General features: G+C 32.2%; 4 protein-coding genes across 7 annotated transcripts; 2 read left to right on the top strand and 2 right to left on the bottom strand.

Moving 5' to 3' along the window:
- The first annotated feature begins 260 nt into the window (after positions 1-260).
- LOC139087015 (fl(2)d-associated complex component-like) lies at positions 261-4,315 on the top strand. Of its 3 annotated transcripts, none has more exons than XM_070635705.1 (5): positions 261-387; positions 575-695; positions 773-2,426; positions 2,569-2,760; positions 3,338-4,315. In XM_070635705.1, the coding sequence occupies exons 2-5, from the start codon at positions 649-651 to the stop codon at positions 4,190-4,192; spliced, it is 2,748 nt and encodes a 915-aa protein (XP_070491806.1). In that variant the 5' UTR covers positions 261-387; positions 575-648; the 3' UTR covers positions 4,193-4,315. The 3 variants fall into 3 exon arrangements, with proteins under 3 accessions (XP_070491806.1, XP_070491804.1, XP_070491807.1); XM_070635703.1 differs by having other exon boundaries at positions 377-514; XM_070635706.1 differs by lacking the exon at positions 2,569-2,760 and having other exon boundaries at positions 377-514.
- Positions 4,316-5,431: 1,116 nt separating this feature from the next.
- Positions 5,432-17,637, bottom strand: egh (beta-1,4-mannosyltransferase egh). 2 transcript variants are annotated; one of them, XM_070635575.1, is made up of 3 exons: positions 17,445-17,637; positions 10,895-12,022; positions 5,432-10,047 (listed from the first exon to the last, which is right to left on the bottom strand). In XM_070635575.1, exons 2-3 carry the CDS (start codon positions 11,696-11,698, stop codon positions 9,442-9,444), a joined length of 1,410 nt encoding a protein of 469 aa, XP_070491676.1. In that variant the 5' UTR covers positions 11,699-12,022; positions 17,445-17,637; the 3' UTR covers positions 5,432-9,441. The 2 variants fall into 2 exon arrangements, with proteins under 2 accessions (XP_070491676.1, XP_070491677.1); XM_070635576.1 differs by lacking the exon at positions 17,445-17,637 and adding an exon at positions 12,703-13,098.
- Positions 17,638-18,102: 465 nt separating this feature from the next.
- On the top strand, positions 18,103-19,619 carry brn (beta-1,3-galactosyltransferase brn). The gene is made up of 2 exons (XM_070635671.1): positions 18,103-18,732; positions 18,788-19,619. The coding sequence occupies exons 1-2, from the start codon at positions 18,241-18,243 to the stop codon at positions 19,478-19,480; spliced, it is 1,185 nt and encodes a 394-aa protein (XP_070491772.1). The 5' UTR covers positions 18,103-18,240; the 3' UTR covers positions 19,481-19,619.
- Positions 19,620-20,007: 388 nt separating this feature from the next.
- Positions 20,008-22,611, bottom strand: Ddx1 (ATP-dependent RNA helicase Ddx1). Its single transcript, XM_070635755.1, has 5 exons — positions 22,347-22,611; positions 21,393-22,288; positions 20,573-21,333; positions 20,346-20,517; positions 20,008-20,287 (listed from the first exon to the last, which is right to left on the bottom strand). The coding sequence occupies exons 1-5, from the start codon at positions 22,459-22,461 to the stop codon at positions 20,060-20,062; spliced, it is 2,172 nt and encodes a 723-aa protein (XP_070491856.1). The 5' UTR covers positions 22,462-22,611; the 3' UTR covers positions 20,008-20,059.
- Between the last annotated feature and the right edge of the window lie 326 nt (positions 22,612-22,937).

Here is a 22,937-nt window from a genome sequence, read left to right as displayed (position 1 = left end):
AATTAATTTTGTACATTTAATTTAATTAAATTCTGTTCTAAAAGTTATCCAAGGCGAAGAAAAAAATAAAGTTAAGAGACATTTGAAAAATATTTCGTAACGGTTTTTTGAGATTTGAATATTTCAGTATACTTTTACGTAGAGGTTGTTTACGTTTGCGGTAGGTAGATAGTGGAAAACTACCGAATCAAAGTTTTGTAAGTTTCTTAATTTTACAGGATTCTATAAATAGTTGTACAAAAGGAAATGCATTGTTCTACAATCTAGTCATTATACAATTAGCCTTTACAGACTATCAACTAGTATTTCATAAAATAATCATAATATTCCCCGAACATCATTTACTCCGGATCGTATATTTTTCTTCAAAAAGTAGTTTTCAGAAAGGTAAATTTTTTCAAAACAAGTTTTAATAGTGAAAATAAGAATTTTAGATACTAAAATTGAGTAAATCTAATAATATAAGTGATAAATTATAAGTAAACAATAAAATATCTCGAAAAATATCAAGAAAGTAATGCGAAAAAATGAAAACTAAGCAAATGCAATTATTTTACAATTTTGTTAATTTTAGACTGATTTTATTGCCAAACGAGGCAAGTGCATCTCTGAAGACCGGTTAAATTAATTAAATCTGATACTTTAAAGATGGAAACTAAAAAGAAAATTCGAAAACATGCTCCAACATCAAGCAGGTAAATTCTTTATTCCGGCATATTTACTGGATTTAATAAAATAAGTCAATACTAATTATTCAATCATAATATTATAGTAGTTCGGATGACGACGATTCATCTTCAAGTAGTTCAAGCTCTTCCGATAATCATCACAAAAAGCACAGAAGTTCAAAGAAACAACGCGATTCAAGCAGTTCCAGTGATGGAGAATTTGTTCGCAAAGCCCATAAGCATCAACATAAAAAATCTGCCGTACGAAAACACTCACATTCAGCTAAAATTAGAGCAAAAATGGTACAAACGAGTGTGAAAAAAGCAAGAAGTATGTCTCCAGCTACAAGAGCTGCTCATAAGCATCATTTAAAATTAAAATTGGCTAAGAAAGCAAAAATTTTGGAGGAGCAAGAAAGGCATAGTGCGAGAAGATCCAGAACTCCAGTTCGAAGGGATGTTAAAAAAGAAAGAACACCAGAACATCGAATCAATTCACCAACAACAAGGATTCGAGTTAGTGTTCCAAATAATCGTGTTCAAGATCGTGCAGCTCTGAGATCTGCTAAGGATTCTCCATCAACAAGTCGACGATATGTGAGAGAAGCCATCGATGAAAGAGGAGATAGAGGCGATGTAATGTTACGACAAAAAGAACATGAAAAAATGAGGAGGATTCAGGATGATGAGCATTATAAATACTCGGCTAAAGTTCCTGAACGTTCGTCCAGAGTAATACCACCAACTCGAATGACTCCTGACAAATATCATCGTGAAAGAAGTCGATCCCATGGACGAATTCCAATCCGTGAGCGATTAGATAAAGATTTTGAATATCGTAGGTCTGATTCCCGTGAACGTGATGATTATCCAATAGCAAGAAATAGTGGAAATAATACAAGGGATCAACACATGGATAGACCATATGAATATCGTCAAGATGATAGACGAATTCCAAATCATGAATATGGACAGTCGTCAAGGCCTTATGAGGATCGTCATCATAGATGGGAAGACAATCGTGGAAATGAGCCAGAAACTAGAGGCAATAGAATATATGAAGGAGGTAATAGTGGCAATAAAAATTGGGAACCTCCAATACACGATCGAAAAAGAATCCCTGATGATGTCCCGTACAAAGAAAGACAATGGAATGAAAATAGTGGACCACCGCCTCATGATAAATGGGCACATAAAGATAAAGAGCCTCAAGACTGGAAGCGAGGAGGTTGGAAAGATCAACAATCTCCACAAGTTGCTCCCACAATGCCACATCCAAGACGTTGGCCTGGACCAAATCAAATGTCTTCTGATAGTTGGAACTCGCCAAGAGGTCCACCACCCCATAAAATGGACTCTCATCCATCATCTGGACCACCATTTAAACCACGCGGAAGTACGCCATATTTTGGATTTAAACGATTTCCTTACAAAAGGTTTCCAAATCAATATTCAAAAATTAACTTTCCATCAAAAAGAGTCTTACCAAGTGCTGCTGCAACATCACAAGGTCATGAGAAACAAGACGACTCATCGAGGATGAGTGATTCATTAGACAATAGCATGAAATTCTCAGGAGATCAACAACAAGGTGATAATCTTGGCAATGAGAGTGGTGAATTAACGACAGAAACTGAAGAGGAGAAAATTGCTCAGCCAGACACAACATTTAGCGGAACAATTGATGCACAAGAGGAGTGTGAAGGAAATTTGAGCGAATTCAGTGATGTCGATGATGAAATATTAAACCGCGAAGAAGTAAGTCGATAAAATCAGTATAATTTTGAATGTACTTAATGTCATTTAGTATGAAATGAAGGTGCTTTTTTGGGGAAGAAAAAAAAATATTCAGAAAACAAAAAAAACTATTTTTCATTCCTTAATTACTATATTTTTAAAGATCGGAGAGAACTCCTCATCTCATTTGGATGTTCAGATACAGTCTCAATCTAGTTGTACTACATCCACTGCAAGTCGAGCACATAATCGCATTGCCTATGTAAATAATCGAATTTTTAGTCCATTTTCAAGTGATTATTATTGTATTTATGGTTTATTACCACGACATGCAGATGATGATGTTGGGAAATGCGTAAGACAAAGATAAATTGAATACTTTTTAACATAACAAATATTTTATGCATATTATTGATGTCGTTTTTTTCGGAAGATGAAAATTGCTGGATTTTATTTGTTATTTTTGAAGATTTTTCGATTTTCTGGGAAATTTTTGGAAGTTCAGCAATAATTTCCCAAATCAAAAATTTTCATATCCAACAATTTTTCATTTTCCCTCCTTTTTTTTCTTAATTTTTTTATTGCTGCTGCTTATCATTCTCCTTTCTTGGGTTTATTTTTTAATGCGAAATCAGAATCTGCTTAAATTAATGACAGACTTAATGTTTTTTATACATGCTTTCCTCCTTTCTAGTTGTGACTATGATTTAATTGTTATTATTCTTATTAATGCTCATTTCCAAAAAATTTTAGGTTTCTGTCCTATTAACACAAAATTTTCATGTTGCCAAAATTCCATCCTCAATTCCCTGTTTTTGTAAAAACCTCATTTTTTTGTGCATGAAAACCGCATGAAATTGCTTTTGATGTTAAATTCCTATAGCTTTACTTTCCATTCAACTAAATTCATTTATCTTTTTGAAACATTTTAGGAACTCGCGAGGGCGTCAGCACAAGAGAATCAGCAACAATCATCGGAATCAAATCAACAAATACAGAATGACCAATTTCAGGAGGAGTCGACACAAGATCCGAATGCACAGAAAATGATAAGTAAAATTCATGCGAATAAGGAATTAAAGAAGGAAATGGACCTTGACTTTGAAGAGATATCGGACGGTGAATTTGAGCAAGAGTCAGCATTAAAAGGATTTGGTGATGCATTAGGTGTCGATTGGGCTAGTTTGGCAAAAGAAACACAACGTCCAATGAACAAATCATCTGAGGACTTTTATAATACAACAAAATCACGATGGTCAGCACATCGTATACTTTGGGATATCGGGATTAGTGTCAAGTTTTCTGGTGAGGATTTTGCACGACGAACTATGGAAGAGGCAAGAGATCATTTGCGTGAAGAGAAGCACGAATGGCGCTTAAAGAAGAATCAACAGATGAAGGACGAAAAAATGTCAATGAACGGTGACATAAAGAAGGAAAAAGTCGATGGAATTAAAGTAGAACCTGAGGATGACGATGAGGAAGTTCAAAATTTCGAAATTGATGACCAAGAAGATTTTGAACTGGACAATGATGTTCTAAACCATCCATTGGCACAAGTACAAGTACTCATGAGGAAGCTCGCTATTAAACGCAGAAATCTAATCCTTAATTCAACTGGAAAATATGGACGTGCATTATCATCCAGAAAGGATTTAAAACTACGAAGACAATTGTGTAATTTGCCAACAAAAGACTTTCATATTGACAGGAACTGCACATCAAATTCTGAAATTAACAAACATGCTGACGAAATTTATCGGAAACTTGTTGAGGGAATTAATTAGATGATTAGAAGAAAATGGCAACAATATCATGAATAGTTACGTGTTATACACATGATGATCATGTTCTTTATGATAATAATAGTAAATTAATAAAAAAGAAAAATCTTCAATTTTGCATAGAAATGGATAGAATTATTTAGTCAATCTTTGGACCTTGATTTGATACTCTTATTTACCTATTGCTCGAAATTTGGTGATTTATGCGACTTTAAATGACATTTTTGAGGAGCTTTTACAAATTGATCTTCTGATTTTCAAGATATTCTCAGAGTTCGAGTTCGATCGAAGACTTTTTTCAGCTTAGGAGCTCCTTACTACGTTTGCTTTTTAGGAGAATGGGCGGGGTGTCTACGACCCTATATTTACTTTTTGCAGGATATAATCATTTTCAATATTGTGTTTAAATCGTTACAGCAACATAACTGCATATCAACGTAAGTACTACACATTGTCTTGTTTACTAGTGATTTAGTAGTCAAAAAGTCAAGCAATTCATAGCAGAGTTGGCAGAACTCCAATGTGGAAGCGACTCCATTGTAGTTTGGACTCCCTTAAAAAAAGTGAAGCCTGACTCCATAGAGTTCGAAATTTTTGGTCATATGGAGTCCGGATTTTCGGACGTTTGGCGTCCGGACTCTAAAGAACTGCCAACTCTGATTCATAGTTTACGATTGAGTCTTCAGTTTTGAAAAGGCTGCTTACAATTTGTGGACTATGCAGTTTGACTCCAAACTTCCTAAGAAAGTTAGTAAAACCCGAATACAGTGTTCGTTAAGGCATCGTCGTTCGTTTTAACGGAAAGGTGTCCTGACGGCACCTTAATGCCACATTTCGATCCATCTTTATAGCATTCTTCACATTGTGCTGCTCGGGAGTGATACGTGTAAAAATGAACTGGACATATTTAATAGGTCATTTACCTGTTGGCCTGCCATGAACTTACAGTATTAAATCTACATAAATAGAACTCAATCGAAACGTCAATAAACCAATTAATTAAAAATTAACAAACCAATTCTACGGAAACTGTCAACTAGCCTAATTAGATATAAAACGGTCAATGATTAATGGTGACATCAATTAATATTTTACAAGCTTTATCGAGTTAATTTTAATTTAGAAAATCATGCATTTCAAAATAAATTTTATGGAGATCAGCAGAGATTAAAATCGCAAAACTTTCATTTTCATCTGTACAAAAACAAGTTTGCATGCGAAAATCGAATTAACACAATTGAGTTTAATTATTTATGCCATTTTTTATTTACTTCTTCTTCATTCAGAGTTTTACTTTTTTTTTTGATAGATTGTTTTAAACTTTCTGCTTTCAAATAAATAAAGTAGAAATTATTTTACATTTTCTGCATCAAAAATCGAGCGCGTGCTGTCTACATTTTGTTTTTATTTGCTAGAGTTTGGGAAGCTTTTTGTGGATTTGGTGGTGTTGAGGGTTGGAAAAATTTGCTTTTGATGTACAGCGATGGAAAAGCTTTCTTCATTAAGGAAGAAGTAGCGTGTTTAAGGTAGAGAAAGGATGGAAATTGATTCAAAAAATCTCAAATTCACAGCTCGAAGTCGACTTGAATTTTTGAATGGAGTCGAGTCGATCTGAGTCGACTTTTCCATACAAAATCCAAGTCGACTTCGAGCTCTACTTAAATCTAACCTCAAATATGATTTAAATCAGTATAAATTGGATTATAATCTATTTACAAATTTAAATAACAGTTTACTGAGCAAAATTTGATCAGTTGAGGTATTATACCCGAACAGACAAGGTACATGCTCATGAATATGCCTATTGTCTGTTAGGGTTTCTAGCATAGACTGTCACTAGTCAAACTACAGAAGGTCCACACCAAATAAGCTCTTAGTATGTCAATTGTCACGCTACATTCGACTCTAATCCAACAAAAAATACTATTTCCTTACTTAAAAATCACTTCCCATTTTCTCTAGAAATTTTTTTATCATTATTCGTGCAAATCTACAAAATATTTAAATTTTTTTCACATTTTTTTTATTTCTCATCTAGTAATTAATTTTTATTCTTTTGTTATTCATTTTTAAACAAAGCTAATTGCAAAACTTTTTTTTTACAAATAAATTAAGAATTTTGTTCAACATTCTAAACTTCCACGCGCTAAGCGGGTTTGATTAACATTTTTTAATTTTTTTTTTTATAGAACGGAATTTCGTATTAACTTTTTGAAAGCAGATTTTTTTTACATATTTTGATACAAAATTAATTTTTAAAAAAGTCTTTGAACTTAAAAAATCTGATTTGAATGAAGTGGATTTAAATGACGTTTTTGAGAGATTTTTAAGGACTCAAAATGAGGTTTTAATGTCAAAATGTTTGTTCTTGTTACCAGAGCTCGAAGTCAACTCTAATTTCAAACAGAGTCGAGTCAACTCTTGTCGATTTTCTATACAAAATCAAAGTCGGCTTCGGCCTCTGCTTGTTACTAGTAAGCCTGACAGAGAAGTTCAAACTCTGCAAACAGACAATCCACTTCACTCATATCAGTTCCTTACTGTTAAGCTTTAAATAGCCTCAAATATACAAACTGAAAGTTCAAGAGAAAAAAATCTTTGTTGCATTATAAATTTTAAAAATCATTGAACTGAAATCTTTAACTGATTTAAAGTCACATATCCGCAAGACACAAAGCCAGAGCTCGAGGTCGACCCTAATTTTATATGGAATCGAATCAACTTGAGTTGACTCTTCCGATAGAAAATCCAAGTCTACTTCTAACTCGTCTCATTGTGCCACTCGGGATACAAAGATTATGTGAACTTCTCATGAATTTATGTTGATGATAAAAAAAAATAATCGTTTGACTTGAAACATGGCTTGATGCTAAGTTTATCTCAAATGTCGAGACACTGACATGTGACTCATAAAGCATAGAGCTTCAAGGTTGTCTGTGTCTGATAAACTAAACTATCAAATTGAGAGGCTGATTATGATACAAAATCTAATATTTTATGGACATCGTAAATGTAAATGACCATCATTTACATTCATAACCAAAAGTATCAAAAAATCTCTAACATCAAGCCAGTCCAAGCAAGATCTTCGTTTTGGAAGTAATTTTGTCGTTTTCAACTTAAAGTCTATTTTTTTCTGTTTATTAAGTTTTAATCGCACCGGCATTATTTGATCATTATTTCAGCTTTCATTTTTATTTGTGAATATAAAAATTTTGAAATTGCAGCAAAAAGTTACCAAGTTTATTGTGGGTAAGGAAATATTGATCCATTGAACTTTAAAGCTTGAATGAAGTAGCAATGAACGATTTCAAGGTCAACTTTGTTTACACTTTTTTGTGTGGAATATAAAAGAAAACGTGAATTTATGCATTTTAAGTAGTCATTGAGACATAAAGAAACTTGAGTCATTTTATCAAGATTTAATGGTTGAATTCTCGATATTTTCTTAAGATTCTTTGACTAGCCGTTTCCAGTATTACTTTATGGTTTTTTAATGTTCATGAGAAATTAGCTTTTTAATTCTGTTCCTTAATATTTAGTAACTTTTCCTACAATTTCTCTTTTGATTTCATTTAAAATATGGTAAGTTCTCGTAGTATTTAATTTTAGACATTCTGCATACAAAGCATATCCATTCTTTATCATAAGAGTTCACAAGAGTCAAATTTAAATCCAAGGTTTGTTTATTCGGAAAATTCTTAATTATTTTTCGTATTTTCTTATCAAATTATCTCACGTTAAAACTGCGATTAATTGGACTTTCGGAACCATGAATTAGTCCTTAACCGTTCTTAACTGCCTTTTGGAGTTGAATTAGATTCGTTAGACATAAAAATTGAATTCAATCTTTTCTTTTCATTCCATAATTTTCGAATTAATCGATAAAACTTAATTTCATATAAAAATCGTCATTTACAGTTGGATTTTTGCCTGTTTGCCTGCCCTAAGCGCACGCACACCTTGCTATTCTTATCAAACATTCATTTTGATACAAAAAAATGAAAATAAAAAAGATATTTTATGGTGGGCTATTTAAGTGTAAGTTACATTTAATTACAAAGTTTATGCACCGATATAAAAAATGCATGAATATTTCACATGTTATCAAAAACTTTTCATACTTTTCTAGTTACAAATTTTTTAATTTTTTTATTTTGTTCATCATCATCGTCTTAATTATATTATTTAATCAGAGACAAACTCATTTGGTATCAATTTAAATATTTTTTTAATCGTTTTTGTCTACAAGCATTACATTTTTTCTGTCTTAATTCATACTTTTTTTTGCATTTCATTTCCTTTTTTTTATCACATTTTTGTTGTTACTTAGAAGAGAAAAAAAAAATCATTTTTTATGTGATTATTTGTTTTATGATGTCGTTTTCATAGATGTTAATTGTTATTGCTTTCATCATGACTTAACAATAATTTTCTATGTAAATATTTATTGTGATTTAAGATGATGAATGAGGAGGGGCGGGGGGATGTTGAATGATTTAATTAATTACTTTTACTGTTATGATTCCTTTTTTTGTGCAATAATAAAATAATAAATTGTTCTGACTAATGGGATGGAATTGAAAATGTCGTAATTTAATCAAAATTATTATGCAATGCAAAAATTCACTTCAAGGCTGAATTAATTTCTTTAAATTTGTTCTTTTTGTTGAATTGTTTTGATGGAATTTTTGAATATTGATAGCTTTTTAACCATTGACACGATAGAATGTGCTCGTGACTTTACGCAAAAATAGCGAAAACTTACGTAAATTTCATAAAAACGTACGCATTTATATTACGTACGTGAATGAAGACGTACGTATTTACACTTACGTACGTATTACCATTTACGTACGTAAATCTAAACGTGCGTAATTTAATTTGCGAATGCAATAACCTACGTATTTTCAATTTTACGTAAGAATTCCCACGTTTACGTAAATTCCAATCAATCTAATTCAAATATCCACCAAAATTAATTCCAAATCAGCCATACAAAGTACAATTAAGTGAAAAACGAGCGAAATAAAATATATGCGCACAATTATACAGTTAAATATGCTATTTTTAATATTAATAAACCTTACGTAAATTTACATTTTTAATTTTTTTCATCAAATATTTCATTACATTTCTAAGGTGTACGAAGTAGAAACTGTTTCCTATATAAATTAATTAATAATTCTTTAAATATATATTCTTATATTTGATTTTTTTGACTACAATGCAATAGGATTTTTTTTAGCAATTTAAACATCCATCATTAAAGGACGTTCCTCAAGTGTTGTTGTTGTTGTTTTAGTTATTTCCTTTTGTACAACGTAAAATCTATGTTTATTGCTTAACATACCCCAAATCACAGCAACATTTTCAATAACTAAATTTACGGGTATTGTTCCGAGTGCTCCAATAATGCATAAGATTGACTTCAATACACCAAATCGATATAATGAAAAGGATTTGAGAACACCAAAAATGTACATGTACACGCTAATGCCACCAAGAAAGGCGCAACATACATCCAAAATGAATGGACATGGTATAGGCATTAAAACTGCCAAAAATATATTTGATGTTGATAAAGGCATTGTCACCCAACTGTAAACGCTTAGCGCAAGGAAAATTTTATGCTTAATTGGAATGACTTTTGAATGAACAACAAGGAGGATTCCTTGTAGCCAACGCTTACGTTGCTGTAGGAAGTCGAGTAGTGTGAATGGTGATTTCTCGTACATTTCGCCCTCAATAAAATCAAATGAGTATCCTTTACTGTACGCTTTCATTGCAAAAAAGCAATCCTCAGCAACAGATCCATCGACGCCATTGTCAAATGATACATCTTTCTCGGCATTTAACTGAAAGTAAATATAATGATGAAAGTGAGCAATTAAGAAGTCATTACAGAGAAAGTAAAAGTATAATGATCTATTAAGTCATTAATGTAACTAGAGATCGATATTTTTTTGCTACTGACTAGACTGATTATCTGATCTAATTTAGGAAATGAGTTTGCCCTTTAGGCCTAAATGCTAACCGGGTTTTAATTCTCAACCATAACACTCATAGCTATCAAAATTGTTTCGTATCTCTTTTTTTCCAGGAAGCAATTAAGTCTAAAGCAATCAACTTTTTATGAACTTATCAATTCGTAAATATGCATGATAAAATAAAATCTGAAGGCTGAGTGGATTCAAATACTGTTATTAATAAGATAACAATTTCGTCGAGTCACTTCACATAATTAGCTTGTATATTGCTAAATTCGTGATATAAAGCACTTCCATGCATTCTAATAAAAGTTTATGATTTGGCTTCTGAGGAATTAAATTTCATTATGACTTAACTGTGCCATTAAGCAAGAAAAACATTTAAATTTTGCAAAATATTGTACTTAATTATGGATTATTCTAGCATTACTTAAAGCTTATACGTAACGTAAGGTTTATACGTAACGTAAGGTTTATACGTAACGTAAGGTTTATACGTAACGTAAGGTTTATACGTAACGTAAGGCTTATACGTAACGTAGAAGATATTTCAAAATGAAATTCGAGATATTTTCTAATTTATGCGCCAGTCATGCGACCAAAACAAACTTTTTCTCCATCAAAATTAGCAAAAACTGCATTACAGCAGCAACATCGAGCTAATCATGAAACATTTTCTAAAGAGAAAGTTATGCAATGAGCAATAAAAACTCACCTGTGTCACAACATAGCTTCCTTTCCAACTGAATGGCGGCTTATGGAAGAATTTAAATTGGAATCTCAATTTTCCCATATCGTCACTAACACGAAAAGAGTCTGCAAGCGTCGTCAGCCAATTAACAACATTTTCATTTGCATAAGTAATTAGTCCCTGACCGAATGGATGTTTACCATCTAATACAAAATTTGTTATTCCACGTACACTATTTTCAGTAAGAATTGTTTCCTCATCAAGATGTACAATCCAATCGTTTGGATTTAATACATTAACATTATCCTCTAAGCAATGTTGTAGAGCGCGAGACTTAAATAATGCACCAGTTTTTGTCTGATAATCTTTTGGTACGACAATCTCTCTTATTCGTCTATGTTTCGGAAGATTTAATGCCTTATCGGTAACAACTTCAATGAGGAAATTCTCGAGACCCGTATCAAGACATGTATTCATATTTCTCATAACATTACGTTTCACTAAATCAGGAAAATCTCCACGCGTGACTACACGTATGCATATAAATGGCGCTAAAAGTGGTGAACCTTTCAGCACAACTTTATCAGGAAATGCGTTATAACAAACAAGTCCAAAGAAATTGCAAAGCATTTGTGGCAGTGTCATAAGGGCACAACATCTTATTACATATAAGAAAATTGTCCATGCTGTTCCATATTCTGTCCATGGATCAATTGCTATATAATCATCATCATCTGTTTTGATTGCTCCCGATCCAAATAATAGTCCAATAATCATAGAACAGAGAAGCAGGCAGTGTAAAACATGTTTTGTTGTTGATGTCAACATTTTCACGACTACTTAATTTTCACCAAAATATTATTGATTTTCCTTTTCGTATTATATATTTTACACTATCCGATCGAAGTATTGCAGTTAAATAGATTTCTTGAAATAAATTTTTTATGTCACGATAAATACTGGAACCGATTTAAAACCACATGATTTTCTTCTGTAGTTGTGTTATCTCTTTCTCTTTTCATATAATCATAAAAAAAACTATGTTAGCTTGCGTGAAGCATTAAAAATGTCTCTCAACTAAATAATTGTAGTTATTATGACTCTTTCTCTCTCTTGCTATGTATATGATTACCCGGTTCACTGTTAATGGATCTAAAATATGCATAAGAATGAAAAAAATAAAAAAAAATTAGTAATCGATCTAATGGAAACTTAATTAATGTTCTGTTGAATATTTTCTCATGTATGGACAGTAATTGATAAAGCATGGTGATTGTTGTTTGAGATTCATGATAGTCTGATAATAATATATAAACTGGTGGAAGGCTTTTATCGTCGTATTAGTTTGATTTGTCTTAATATTCATGTTGAATTGAGTCTAAAATATTTTTATGAGCTAATCAATATGTGAATTGATTGTTAATAAAGCTAAAAGTCGGAGATATTAAATTGATAACATTGGTATTTGATAAAAAGTCATATAAACTTAAGAATTTTGGTAATGAACTTGAAATATGTAAGATAATTTACGTACGTAAATAACTTACGTAAAGCGAATACGTACGTAAAATAATATACGTAACCCTAATACGTACGTAAATTTAAACGAAAAACGTACGTGAAAGTATCCGTTTTACAGAATACGTAATCAAATTTTACGTAAGCCAAATTATACACGAAATCCCAATACGTAAAAGCAGATTTCTCATAATGCATTATACAAAGTCCAATAAAACGAGAAGTAAACTAAAAGCATTTATACAACTGATCGCTGAATGCGCATTTTTAATTCATTTATACATTTTATATAAAATAATATCGATAATGCTTACTTGATGTTCATGAATATTAAATAAAGTTTAAGCAGGTTCAAACTTTCTAATGACATTGCAACTTTATTTTCATTTAATAGTTTGTAGTTAGGTGTGTAGTGATTTAGAGGAATATCGTAAGCATTAACACTGATATTCAATACCTGCTTAATAAAGTCTTAAATTGAATGTTCGAAAGTTTAATTAAACCCCAGGAAATTTGCGTTGACTTACTGAATGACAACTAACTGAAGCAACAACTTTTATGGCTTTATTTCCCGTTTTCGACTATTAACATATTAATAGGGCATAAGAATATGTTTATGGCATAATTTTGACATAAAAATCAAAACGACAAAATATCTTGTTTTAGATGTTAAGGTAGTTCTTAATGACAGCTGTTGTCTATATTTCACCATGAAGGGATTTCATCATAGAGGCACAAAGAGATTTTACGTAAATTTATCAGTGATAAGCAAAGATAAAAACAGTTGACATTTGAATAGAAATTGTTGAAAAATATTTGAAAATTAACGGTCAATTTTTTTTTGAACATTGCAAAAAATTATATTAAAATTTAACGGCTTAAAATAATTAAATACGAGCAAAGATCAAAATAACCAGATTAAAAAACCCCAACCACTTATTAAAATATGCTTCAAAAAATCCCCAAATTAAAATTCATCGCATAGTCAATGAGCCACTCCCAAAGAAGATTCTCATTCTCACATTTTGACGTTGTATATTCGACCTTTGTACTTTTAACTTGAGACTGTTCCGAGCGCTTAATACGTAGACACAAATTTAGTAATCTATGAATAAATCACTGTGTATTAACGTAGAAAATGACTCACAAATACAGCAACTTAATCATGATACATTCTAGACACATTTTACACGCGCTTATCGTTATCGTACATACCTTAACACATGTTTGATAAAAAGTTTAAAAAAAGTGGTAATTTTAGGAATAAAGTTCAACCAATACAATGATTTATTACGCCATAAAGTGGAAACGACTAATTAATCAACACGCAAATATCCATGAAAAATAATTAGAACTGTGAGCATTTTTTCGTATGTAGAATGAATGAATATGAGATGACCTACATGAAGCCAGTGTTACTTCTTTTTTTGTGTGCTAGTAAATATTTGTGAACGAAATGTACACACTTGACTGAAATCGATGAAAACTAGGCACGAATAATATTGTGGAAAACCGTTCCTTACATGATACAGAAAATAGACGCTATACTTCCTATCAATGCAACTATCAATAAGCTTATAATATAAAGGAACTAATACAAAATGTATTACAATAAGACATACAGCCTTCAAGCTTTAAAATTTACTACAAATATTTACTCAATCCATCAAATTACCGCGATTTTATATAAATAAATATTAAATTCGACGCCTATGGATGAAGAAAAAGAACTGAGGCTTGATCGTCTTGCGAATATTTTTTGTGTTGGGAAGAAAGAAACTCATTTTTTTTAGCACATTTTATCATAATGGAACATCCACTTTGTACAATATTAACTCAAATGGAGTCAATTTATTAATTGGCATGTGTCAAATTGCAAAAAATATTAAGCTTCAAGCAGTAAATATTCATACTTTCAACATCTGTCAATCAACTGACTTTCACTTGCTGTTTATACTTTTCATCTTAATTTTCTGTTCATAAATATTGAGAATGCTGAGATTATGTGTAGGTGGAGATTTTCATGAACTACTTTGTATAAATTTATTGCATAATTTTTCTGAGAATAGCTAATGAGTGGAAAAAGGTGTTTTCAATGTCAGCTTTATTTATATTATAGATTAATTCAGGTTGATGGATGCTTTATCTAAACAAGTGCATAAATCTAGGAAACTAGAGCATTTGTGATTTTTATAGATCAGAGAAAATTTTAAATTTAGAAAATGGTTGTGGAAATTTTAAAAAATTATAACGGTTATTTGGTTTTTGAATGCCTACGTAGAATAATGCGTAACGAAAGGCTTACGTTAAATAATACGTACGTAAAACATTACGTAACGTAAGGCTTACGTAGGATAAATCGTACGTAAAACAATACGTAACAAAAGGATAACGTAGCTTTGAACTTACGTAAACAATACGTAACGTAATTTATACTTAGTCAAAACGTAACGTAAGGTTTACTTATACGTATACGTAAGCATTTACGTAGAAGTTTATCCGTAAATTAGTTAGAAACTAAGTATCAAAAGTCATTAAAACGTGCTAAAATATCAACTCGACTCAATATTAAATATCCATTCAAACTCACTACAGAACAGGTAAGTAACAATCGATTACGAAGCTACAAAAATAAACTGTGATCACTTGCATTCCATTCATTTACAGTAATTTGCATGCCTGTAACCTGTATCATTTTCCCCAGCACAAGCTAATGATTAAACTTAATGCAATATTCTTTATGAATTAACAACAATTAACTCCTAGTAATTTAATATTGTAATTACAAAATGCGTCTCACAATCTCATGTCTCACTGTCACTTGATATACATTGTTTTTCGCTTATTAATAAGCTCGGGATTTTTGTTTTTTATCTATCACGTCACTGATATTATTTCACATTGAATTATGTACGCTGAGGAAATATGACACGGACCGTACACTTGAAATGTAGAACAATGAGTAACAATTTTTTTTGGCAGTTTACAAGTGAAACAAAAACATTATTTGTATATTTGATATCAACAAACAACATTTTCTCTCTGCTCGTTCCTATGCCGGTTGTTTAAGTCAAGTGACAAAAACTTTAAGACTCTTTAAATATTTTTATTGACACAATCTATTAATACTTGGGAATTTTTTAGAAGTGAATTAGGCAATGAATGCAAACATTGGTTGGGAAATTGATAATTTTGGAGATGTGGTCGGTTGTGGGCTGACGGAAGCGCATTTTTGAAAAGTTGAAAAAATAACGTTCGAAAAATATTTGAAAAAAACAGCCAAAAATTATTTAAAATTTTGAAGAAATAACGGTTGAAAATTTGCAATCCCATGCACCAAAATTTACGCAACGAATGACTCACGCATGCGAATTCTAAAAGCTTAACATTTAGTTCCAGTAATTATTCTGGATCTCCACAGATGACATCACACATTCGGACAGACAAACAACCTGTGAGGCCATTTCGATAGCGTCACTTTAAAGTACATAATAAAGGCAATGACACATTAAACCGAATCATGTAGAATGAGATACGACACTTCAATGGATGAATAATTTACTACTTGGAAATCGACTGTCTTCTTTTTATATTTGACCTACAGAAGTCAATGCTGTATGAAAAAAGTATGAAGAGTTTTTCGTGGCATGGAACGACTATGTAATGTTGATGTGTAATCTTCAATGAGCAGTTTTGTTCACATTAAATCAATAAACATATGGCATTGAAGCCAAACATAAACTTTTAATGTGAATATATTTTGAGGAATTTTTATTTGGTTTTTCTTTGAGGAATTTTTTTTTGCCTATAAATTTTTATTGTCTTCGCTAGCTGACTGCTGCTACACATTTGCTTCCTATCACGCATCTTCACATACTTTTGGGAAACTCTCCGTGTATAATAATTGGCAATTAAAGTCTGTCGAATAATTGCCCGTATTTTCATTGTTAGATATACAAGAGAAAATTTATTTCGCTTTCATTCATGGCCATTAACCGCCTGCAAATGCAGACTTCTTCTTTTTAGTGACGTCGACAATCTTTTGTGCATGATTCAACCGGTTTCTCAGAAAATAATTATTTTATGTGATGATTAATTCAGTTTGAAAACGTCAAAACATTCCATTGAGGGTTTATTAGCTTCATATGCTGTTTATTTTGATAAGAATTGGAATTACGCGGAGTGAGTCACAGCTGCAATTATTTAATAATTTGTTATACTGACAGATAACGGATCAAATTTTAACCTCGTGATACAGAAAAAGTCTGTCTATTGACTGACTATCAATGGGTCGTACAATTACACCATATGAAGCAAGTCTGAAGATACGCGTTTCTCTCAATGTGCTCTATAACTTTTGATATACTTAATATTTCTTTTTGTAACAGTTTAGTGAAATCAGCATTGATTGACGTGCTCAAATGAACAATTTTTAAGCGCATTTTCCTAACTTTTGGTTTGAAAGGCACTAATGTCTTCACTTTGTCCGTAATATACGCTGTAGCTCATGGAATCGATTGATTTTTGAGCTGAATTATGCCGTTTTTCGTTTAAGCTTTGCTGATTTTCTGGTCGAAAAATCGATCGATCTCAAAAAGCACATCCAATTTGTAGTTATAATGTATAGAACCAAAGTCATTAACGCATTTAAGAGGTTCTATATGCTAATTTTGAATATCGATGGATTATAATTTTGAATACCGAGTGCACCAGGGTGTGTAACGGAAAATGCGCTTCTTTTCCATTTTTATAATGACGAAATTTGTTCCTTGCTTTTCTTATGCAGAGTTAATTTATTACATTTTATTTATAAGTTAAGCTGAGCATTTTCATCACTCAAATATATATTTTTTCCCACATTATGCTTCACCGACTTTTAGCTTTTATTAATTAACATTATAAATATTTGACTCACTGCACTTTTTCATGAATCTTATCACTTTTATTGTATTACCAATATAGATAAAAGCCTTTTAATTGCACAATTTGTGATTTTTATACGAAATGAGAAAAAATTTTCCGCTATCAAAATTAATTTTTTTTTTTCTTCACTCACTTTTTAAAATTATTAAAATTTAAGCACTTTTATGGTGAAATCCAAATCCACAATACTTTTGGTTCCTCTGGTTCTATCTTCCTTACCGAATTATACTATTTCTAAGCGTTTTTACTGTCTATTAATCCATTATTTAATTAATTTTCTTGAGAAGCGAAATTTTTTTTTCATTCCACTAAAAATTAATGGTGTTGTCACGTATGTTCGGTTTTGACGGAATGTCCAATAATTTTGAATTTTAAGTGTTCGTTTATTCTTTCAGGGCACTGTTTGTAGCAAAATTAAGAAATTAATAAATTTAGCTAAACTGAGGTTCTGTAATTAAACTTTATGTTAAAAATAGATTACTAGATCAAAACTTCATCTCATTAGGTCTTCAGCATCAAACAAAGGTTTGTAATTGTTGAGAAAAATATAATTTTACACTATTAACCAGCATATTGGGTAGAAGCCCAATGCGAATAGATTCACACCGTACCATAGAAAGTTTCGTGGATAGACTAAGCTTCGCTTTTGCTATTTGAGGGTTTCAACCTAGATGCAATCAAAGTAAACTTTGAATTTTAAATTTTTTATTGAAAATCAAGTTTTTTGTATTTTATTGAACCGGCACCTGTTCCAGCAAAATCAATACGGTCCAACTTAAATACGGTGTGAATACATCAATCACCAGTTCTGTTTTTATTTTGTGTCAAATTAGTCATGAGTTAGACAAGAAAAAATTGAAATCTCTTATTTATTTAAGTATCAAAGCTGAATTCTCAATTTTGTTAAGCAATTCCTAGACTTTAAAGGAATGTTTCCCCGCAATCGTCGACTATATGTTAAGCTACTCAAGTTTACGTGCCTATTTTTAACAATTCTATTTCTTTTGGACTTTTTTGGTGTTTTTCTTCACATTTTTGAAGTCAAATTTGAAAAGTTTGAGTACGAATTAAATGGAAACATCAATGCAATATGCTATAAAGTAAGAAAAGGAGAGAAGCCAGACGTTGAGCCAATTAATAATGCTGTATATACATATCGGCACAACAATGAAAACAAGTGCAAAGATGAGTTACAGAAAGGACTTGTGCCACACCTGTTAATTATAGTCAAGTCTAGAAATGACCACTTTGAAAGGCGGAATGCAATAAGGAACAGTTGGGGATTTGAGAAGAGATTCTCGGATGTGATAATTAGGACGGTATTCTCATTGGGCATCGATCAACAAACTCATAATGATCAGCTATCAGAGATACAGAAACTTGTTGACATTGAGTCGGAGAGATACAAAGATATTATTCAGGTAATGGACATGGCGGTATATAACAAAGTAATGCTCACTATTAATTCCATTTTAGTTTAATTTCATCGATGAATATTACAATAACACTCTGAAGACTATGCATGGGATGAAATGGTGCAAAGAGAACTGCATAAGAAGTAAATTCTACCTGTTTGTCGATGATGACTATTACGTATCGATTAAGAATATTCTGGCATTTTTGAGAAATCCTGTAAATTATCCTGAATACCTTGAAGCATACAAAGAACAATTAAGAAAATTAAACCAAAGGAAATTACAAGAAGCAAAGATAATTAATGGAACTAATCATACAGAGATGACAAATAGGAACTTATTAAGCTTCAATGTAGAGCTACCGCCAAATGTCAAATTATTTGCTGGATATGTATTTAATTCAAGACCTCATCGTCATCGGAGTAGTAAATGGTATATTTCCCTTGATGAATATAAATACGATCGATGGCCAACATATGTAACTGCTGGATGTTTCCTACTGTCAAGAGAAGCACTTCAAGAAATGTTCTGTACAAGTCAGTATACAAAATATTTCAGATTTGATGATATCTTTTTGGGGATTGTTGCATTAAAAGCCAACATTGAGCCTTTACATTCAGAAGAGTTTTATTATTATAAAGCAGCATATTCAGGTCCTGCAAGTTATCGTTATGTCCTTGCAACACACGGCTATGATAACTCTGATGAAATGCTTAAAGTTTGGAATGAAGTTCGAGCTAGTGGATATGCGTAATTTATTTAGAAATTTTTGAGTAGACGAATTGTAAGCGTAGACATTGTAGATTGACTACTAAGTAGTTATGTTAAAGATATTAATGATCTCGAATTTTAATAACGATTTGAATTTCAATTAAAAAAATCTCGAAACTCATGTAGGTATTTAATCAATTTTTCATTTACTTGAAATAAAAAATTACAAAAGTAGTCGGTGCTTGCTCATTGTTGTCCTAGCTGTCAGGTTCTAGTAAAGTATAAGTCTCTTATCGATACATAAAACAAGATCCAGTGAGGTTTAAGTCGCGTGCCTGACCTACAAAACAAGATCCAGTGTGGTCTAAGTCACTTCTTCGACCTACAAAACAAGATCCAGTGTGGTCTAAGTCACTTCTTCGACCTACAAAACAAGATCCAGTAAGGACTAAATCACTTCCCCGATCTACAAAACAAGATCCAGTGAGGTCTTAATCACTTTCTCGACCTACGAAACGAAATCCAGTAGAATCTTTTGCAGGAACAAAATAGAAAATGAAACAAAGGAAGTTCATCAATCCATTCGTTATATTTTTTATTCAATTAAATTCGAATAAGAGATTTATAAAAGAAGACGTCGCATGAATATTGATTGAGCTTTCAATTCTAAGTCTGCAAGTTCATCAACAATTGGTTTTAATTGTTTGACGTGATCTTGGTAATTAGAGCCTGTATTACTACGTTTCTGTCCATAAACAACTTTTCCATCAAATTCGTTAAGTGGAACTTTCATGTCTGTTTCAACTTGCTGAATTGTACATCCTAAATGCTCTTCAATATCTCCCAAATACTAAAAGGATATAAATGTCAATTTTATAGGATAATTAGACAGGAATCAGTAAGCTTACTTGTGGCTCGTTATACCACATACAGCAGCCTTTTTGCTCAACAAGATTCGTATTCCAGCAGTTTTTTCCGCGTGAATGACACCATTGACCGTGATACCATACCTTCTCAGGAACAGTCGATACTAAGGAAATAGCAAGCCCCATCCTTTCAGCACGTCCGACACGACCAATTCTATGGGAAAAAGTCATTGATTTTTGTGGATTAAATAATTAAAGCTCAATTATACCTATGGACATAGTTAGACTTCTCGTCAGGCAGAGTAATATTTATCATAAATGGAAGTCCAGAAATGTCAATACCGCGAGCAGCAACATCAGTACAGATTAGGAACTTGACATGTTTGTCTTTAAATTTCTGTAAATTAGCCTTTCTTTCATTTGGTGGACGATCACCATGCAAGCATACACATGAGAATTCAGTTCCTCCCACTTGACGTAAATAATTCTCCAAATTATCGCAGTCTATCTTCGTACGACAAAATATGATGGCTCTATCCATTTTATGTTCACGTATTGCACGAACACAATATTCTCCTTTAAGCATTTTTACTGCCTCTGAAAGAGTTTCTGCTGAATTTATTCCTGGTCTGACATTGTCCTTTGCATGCACACCATCAGTCTGAACATGTTGTCTTAAATTCTTCCATGATGAATCCTTTTGTGGATCAATCATGACGACACAATGATGAACTGTTTCGGGTACAGCATCTTCACCTTTTAAGTCAACCCATGTCGGGAAATGCATCAATCTTTCGGACATTTTCTTAACATCAAAGTCATGGAGAGTAGCACTGCATACGATCATTTGAAGTCTGTTTCCATCTGATGTGATTTTCGGAATTTGCTTATGAATTCGATCAATTAGACCTCCATAGCCTTGCTTTAGTAGACCATCAGCCTCATCCAATACAAAGAATCTACAATGAGTAAGAAGTACGTAACCTTGTGACAGCAAATCCTCTAAACGACCTGGGGTAGCAACAATAATCTAAAATAGAAATAAGGCATGAAAAATGGGACATAAAGTAATTAACTTAAATGTATTACATCAACTCCTCTTTGTAGCTCATTAATTTGCTCTTTGCTACTTTGACCTCCAATCAAGAGATATTCACGAATTGATGGATCTTTAAGAAATTTCTTAAACTTTTCGAGTTGCTGGAATGTCTGTTCAGCCAGTTCACGTGATGGTTCAATGATAATAGCTTTTGGTGCATTTGGTTTTGATTTCATTTCTTCTGCGGACGATGATTGAGCATTTGGATTATTTTTGACATTGGCACTGTCTGCTCTAAATAAAGCAATATAGCTGTCAGGAATTTTATGCTTGAAATCAGATTCGCCAAAATTAAATTCCATCTCTGCATTTTTTAAGACTACGGCTGGATAAAATGTCTCATTTTTTAAATTATCAGCAATTCTAAATGCTATTCCGAGATTCTTTCCATTCTTAGTGTATGAAATTTCTCCTTTACCGAGATCCAGTAAACATCCAATCACGTCATTTATACCAAAAGATTCTCCATAGTCATCAAACTGTTTGTTATTTGACTTTTTACCGGTTCCACCAAATCCATAAGAGAATCTGTCCGTTCCCAAATCTAAACTTGCTTTGTCAGTTGCCCATCCAACACGACATAATCCTTCGTCAGTGACTGTAGCCTCAAAATAGTAACGTCCAGTTCCTTTGACACCAGTGGTGCCTCTACATCCATGCCATTCTCTCTGTTCTCGAGATTGACATCTTAGTCCACCTGGAGCAACGGCAAGAGCATTTCCTCTGTCAAAAAATGACATTCGCCAAGGAACAGTTGAATGTGAATGATGAGTTTTCTTTCCATCCTGTAAATCCTTTATAGTTTCCCATACAATTTGCAAAATTGGAAGACAGAAAGCACCAGTTTTACCACTTCCAGTTTCTGCAGCCATTAGGACATCACCACCTATTGAATGACATTCATAACATTAAATTGTGAAATCAAAACATGACGTATAAATCACCTCCTAGAATTAAAGGAATTGCTTCTGCTTGGACGTCTGTTGGCAGTAACCATTCCATTTCGTCCACTGCTTTTCCAAGCTCAGGAATTAACCCAAATTCCTCAAACGCTGTCATAGTTCCTAATTAATGATTTTTCACAGACTTTTGTATTTCTTTCCGGCTTACTACTTGAACTGTCTGTTGTTGCAAAACACAATTTTGTACTACTTTTGAATATATTTTGGTCGTTATTTTAACACATGTTATGTGTTTTTGTATTTCACTAAAACTGAAATCAGTTTGTAGGAGATGAAAAAAATATTAAAAAGTGAAGCTCAACTTTCAGCGTAATTTTGTCGCAGTAATCAGCTTTTGATCAATCATTAGGCGTATTTTTTGGTGCAAATCAATTTTACGTACGTTTTTGGACGTAACTCAGTTTGCGTACGTTTGTTGACGTAACTCACTTTTATGTACGTATTTTTACGTAATTCAATTTTACGTATGTTTTTGACGTAACTCGTTATTACGTACGTTTTTACCCCAATTTAGTTTTACGTACGTTGCTTGACGTAACATAACAGCATTAAGAAGATGAACAATATCTAATA

This window comes from Chironomus tepperi, unplaced genomic scaffold, assembly GCF_022539635.2.
Source record: "Chironomus tepperi strain 1889 unplaced genomic scaffold, CSIRO-AGI_Ctep_v1 contig_93, whole genome shotgun sequence".
In the NCBI taxonomy this organism is placed as follows: Eukaryota; Metazoa; Arthropoda; class Insecta; order Diptera; family Chironomidae; genus Chironomus; species Chironomus tepperi.
The sequence above is the reverse complement of the archived record's forward strand: the minus strand, read 5'-3'. Positions and strand labels throughout refer to the sequence as shown.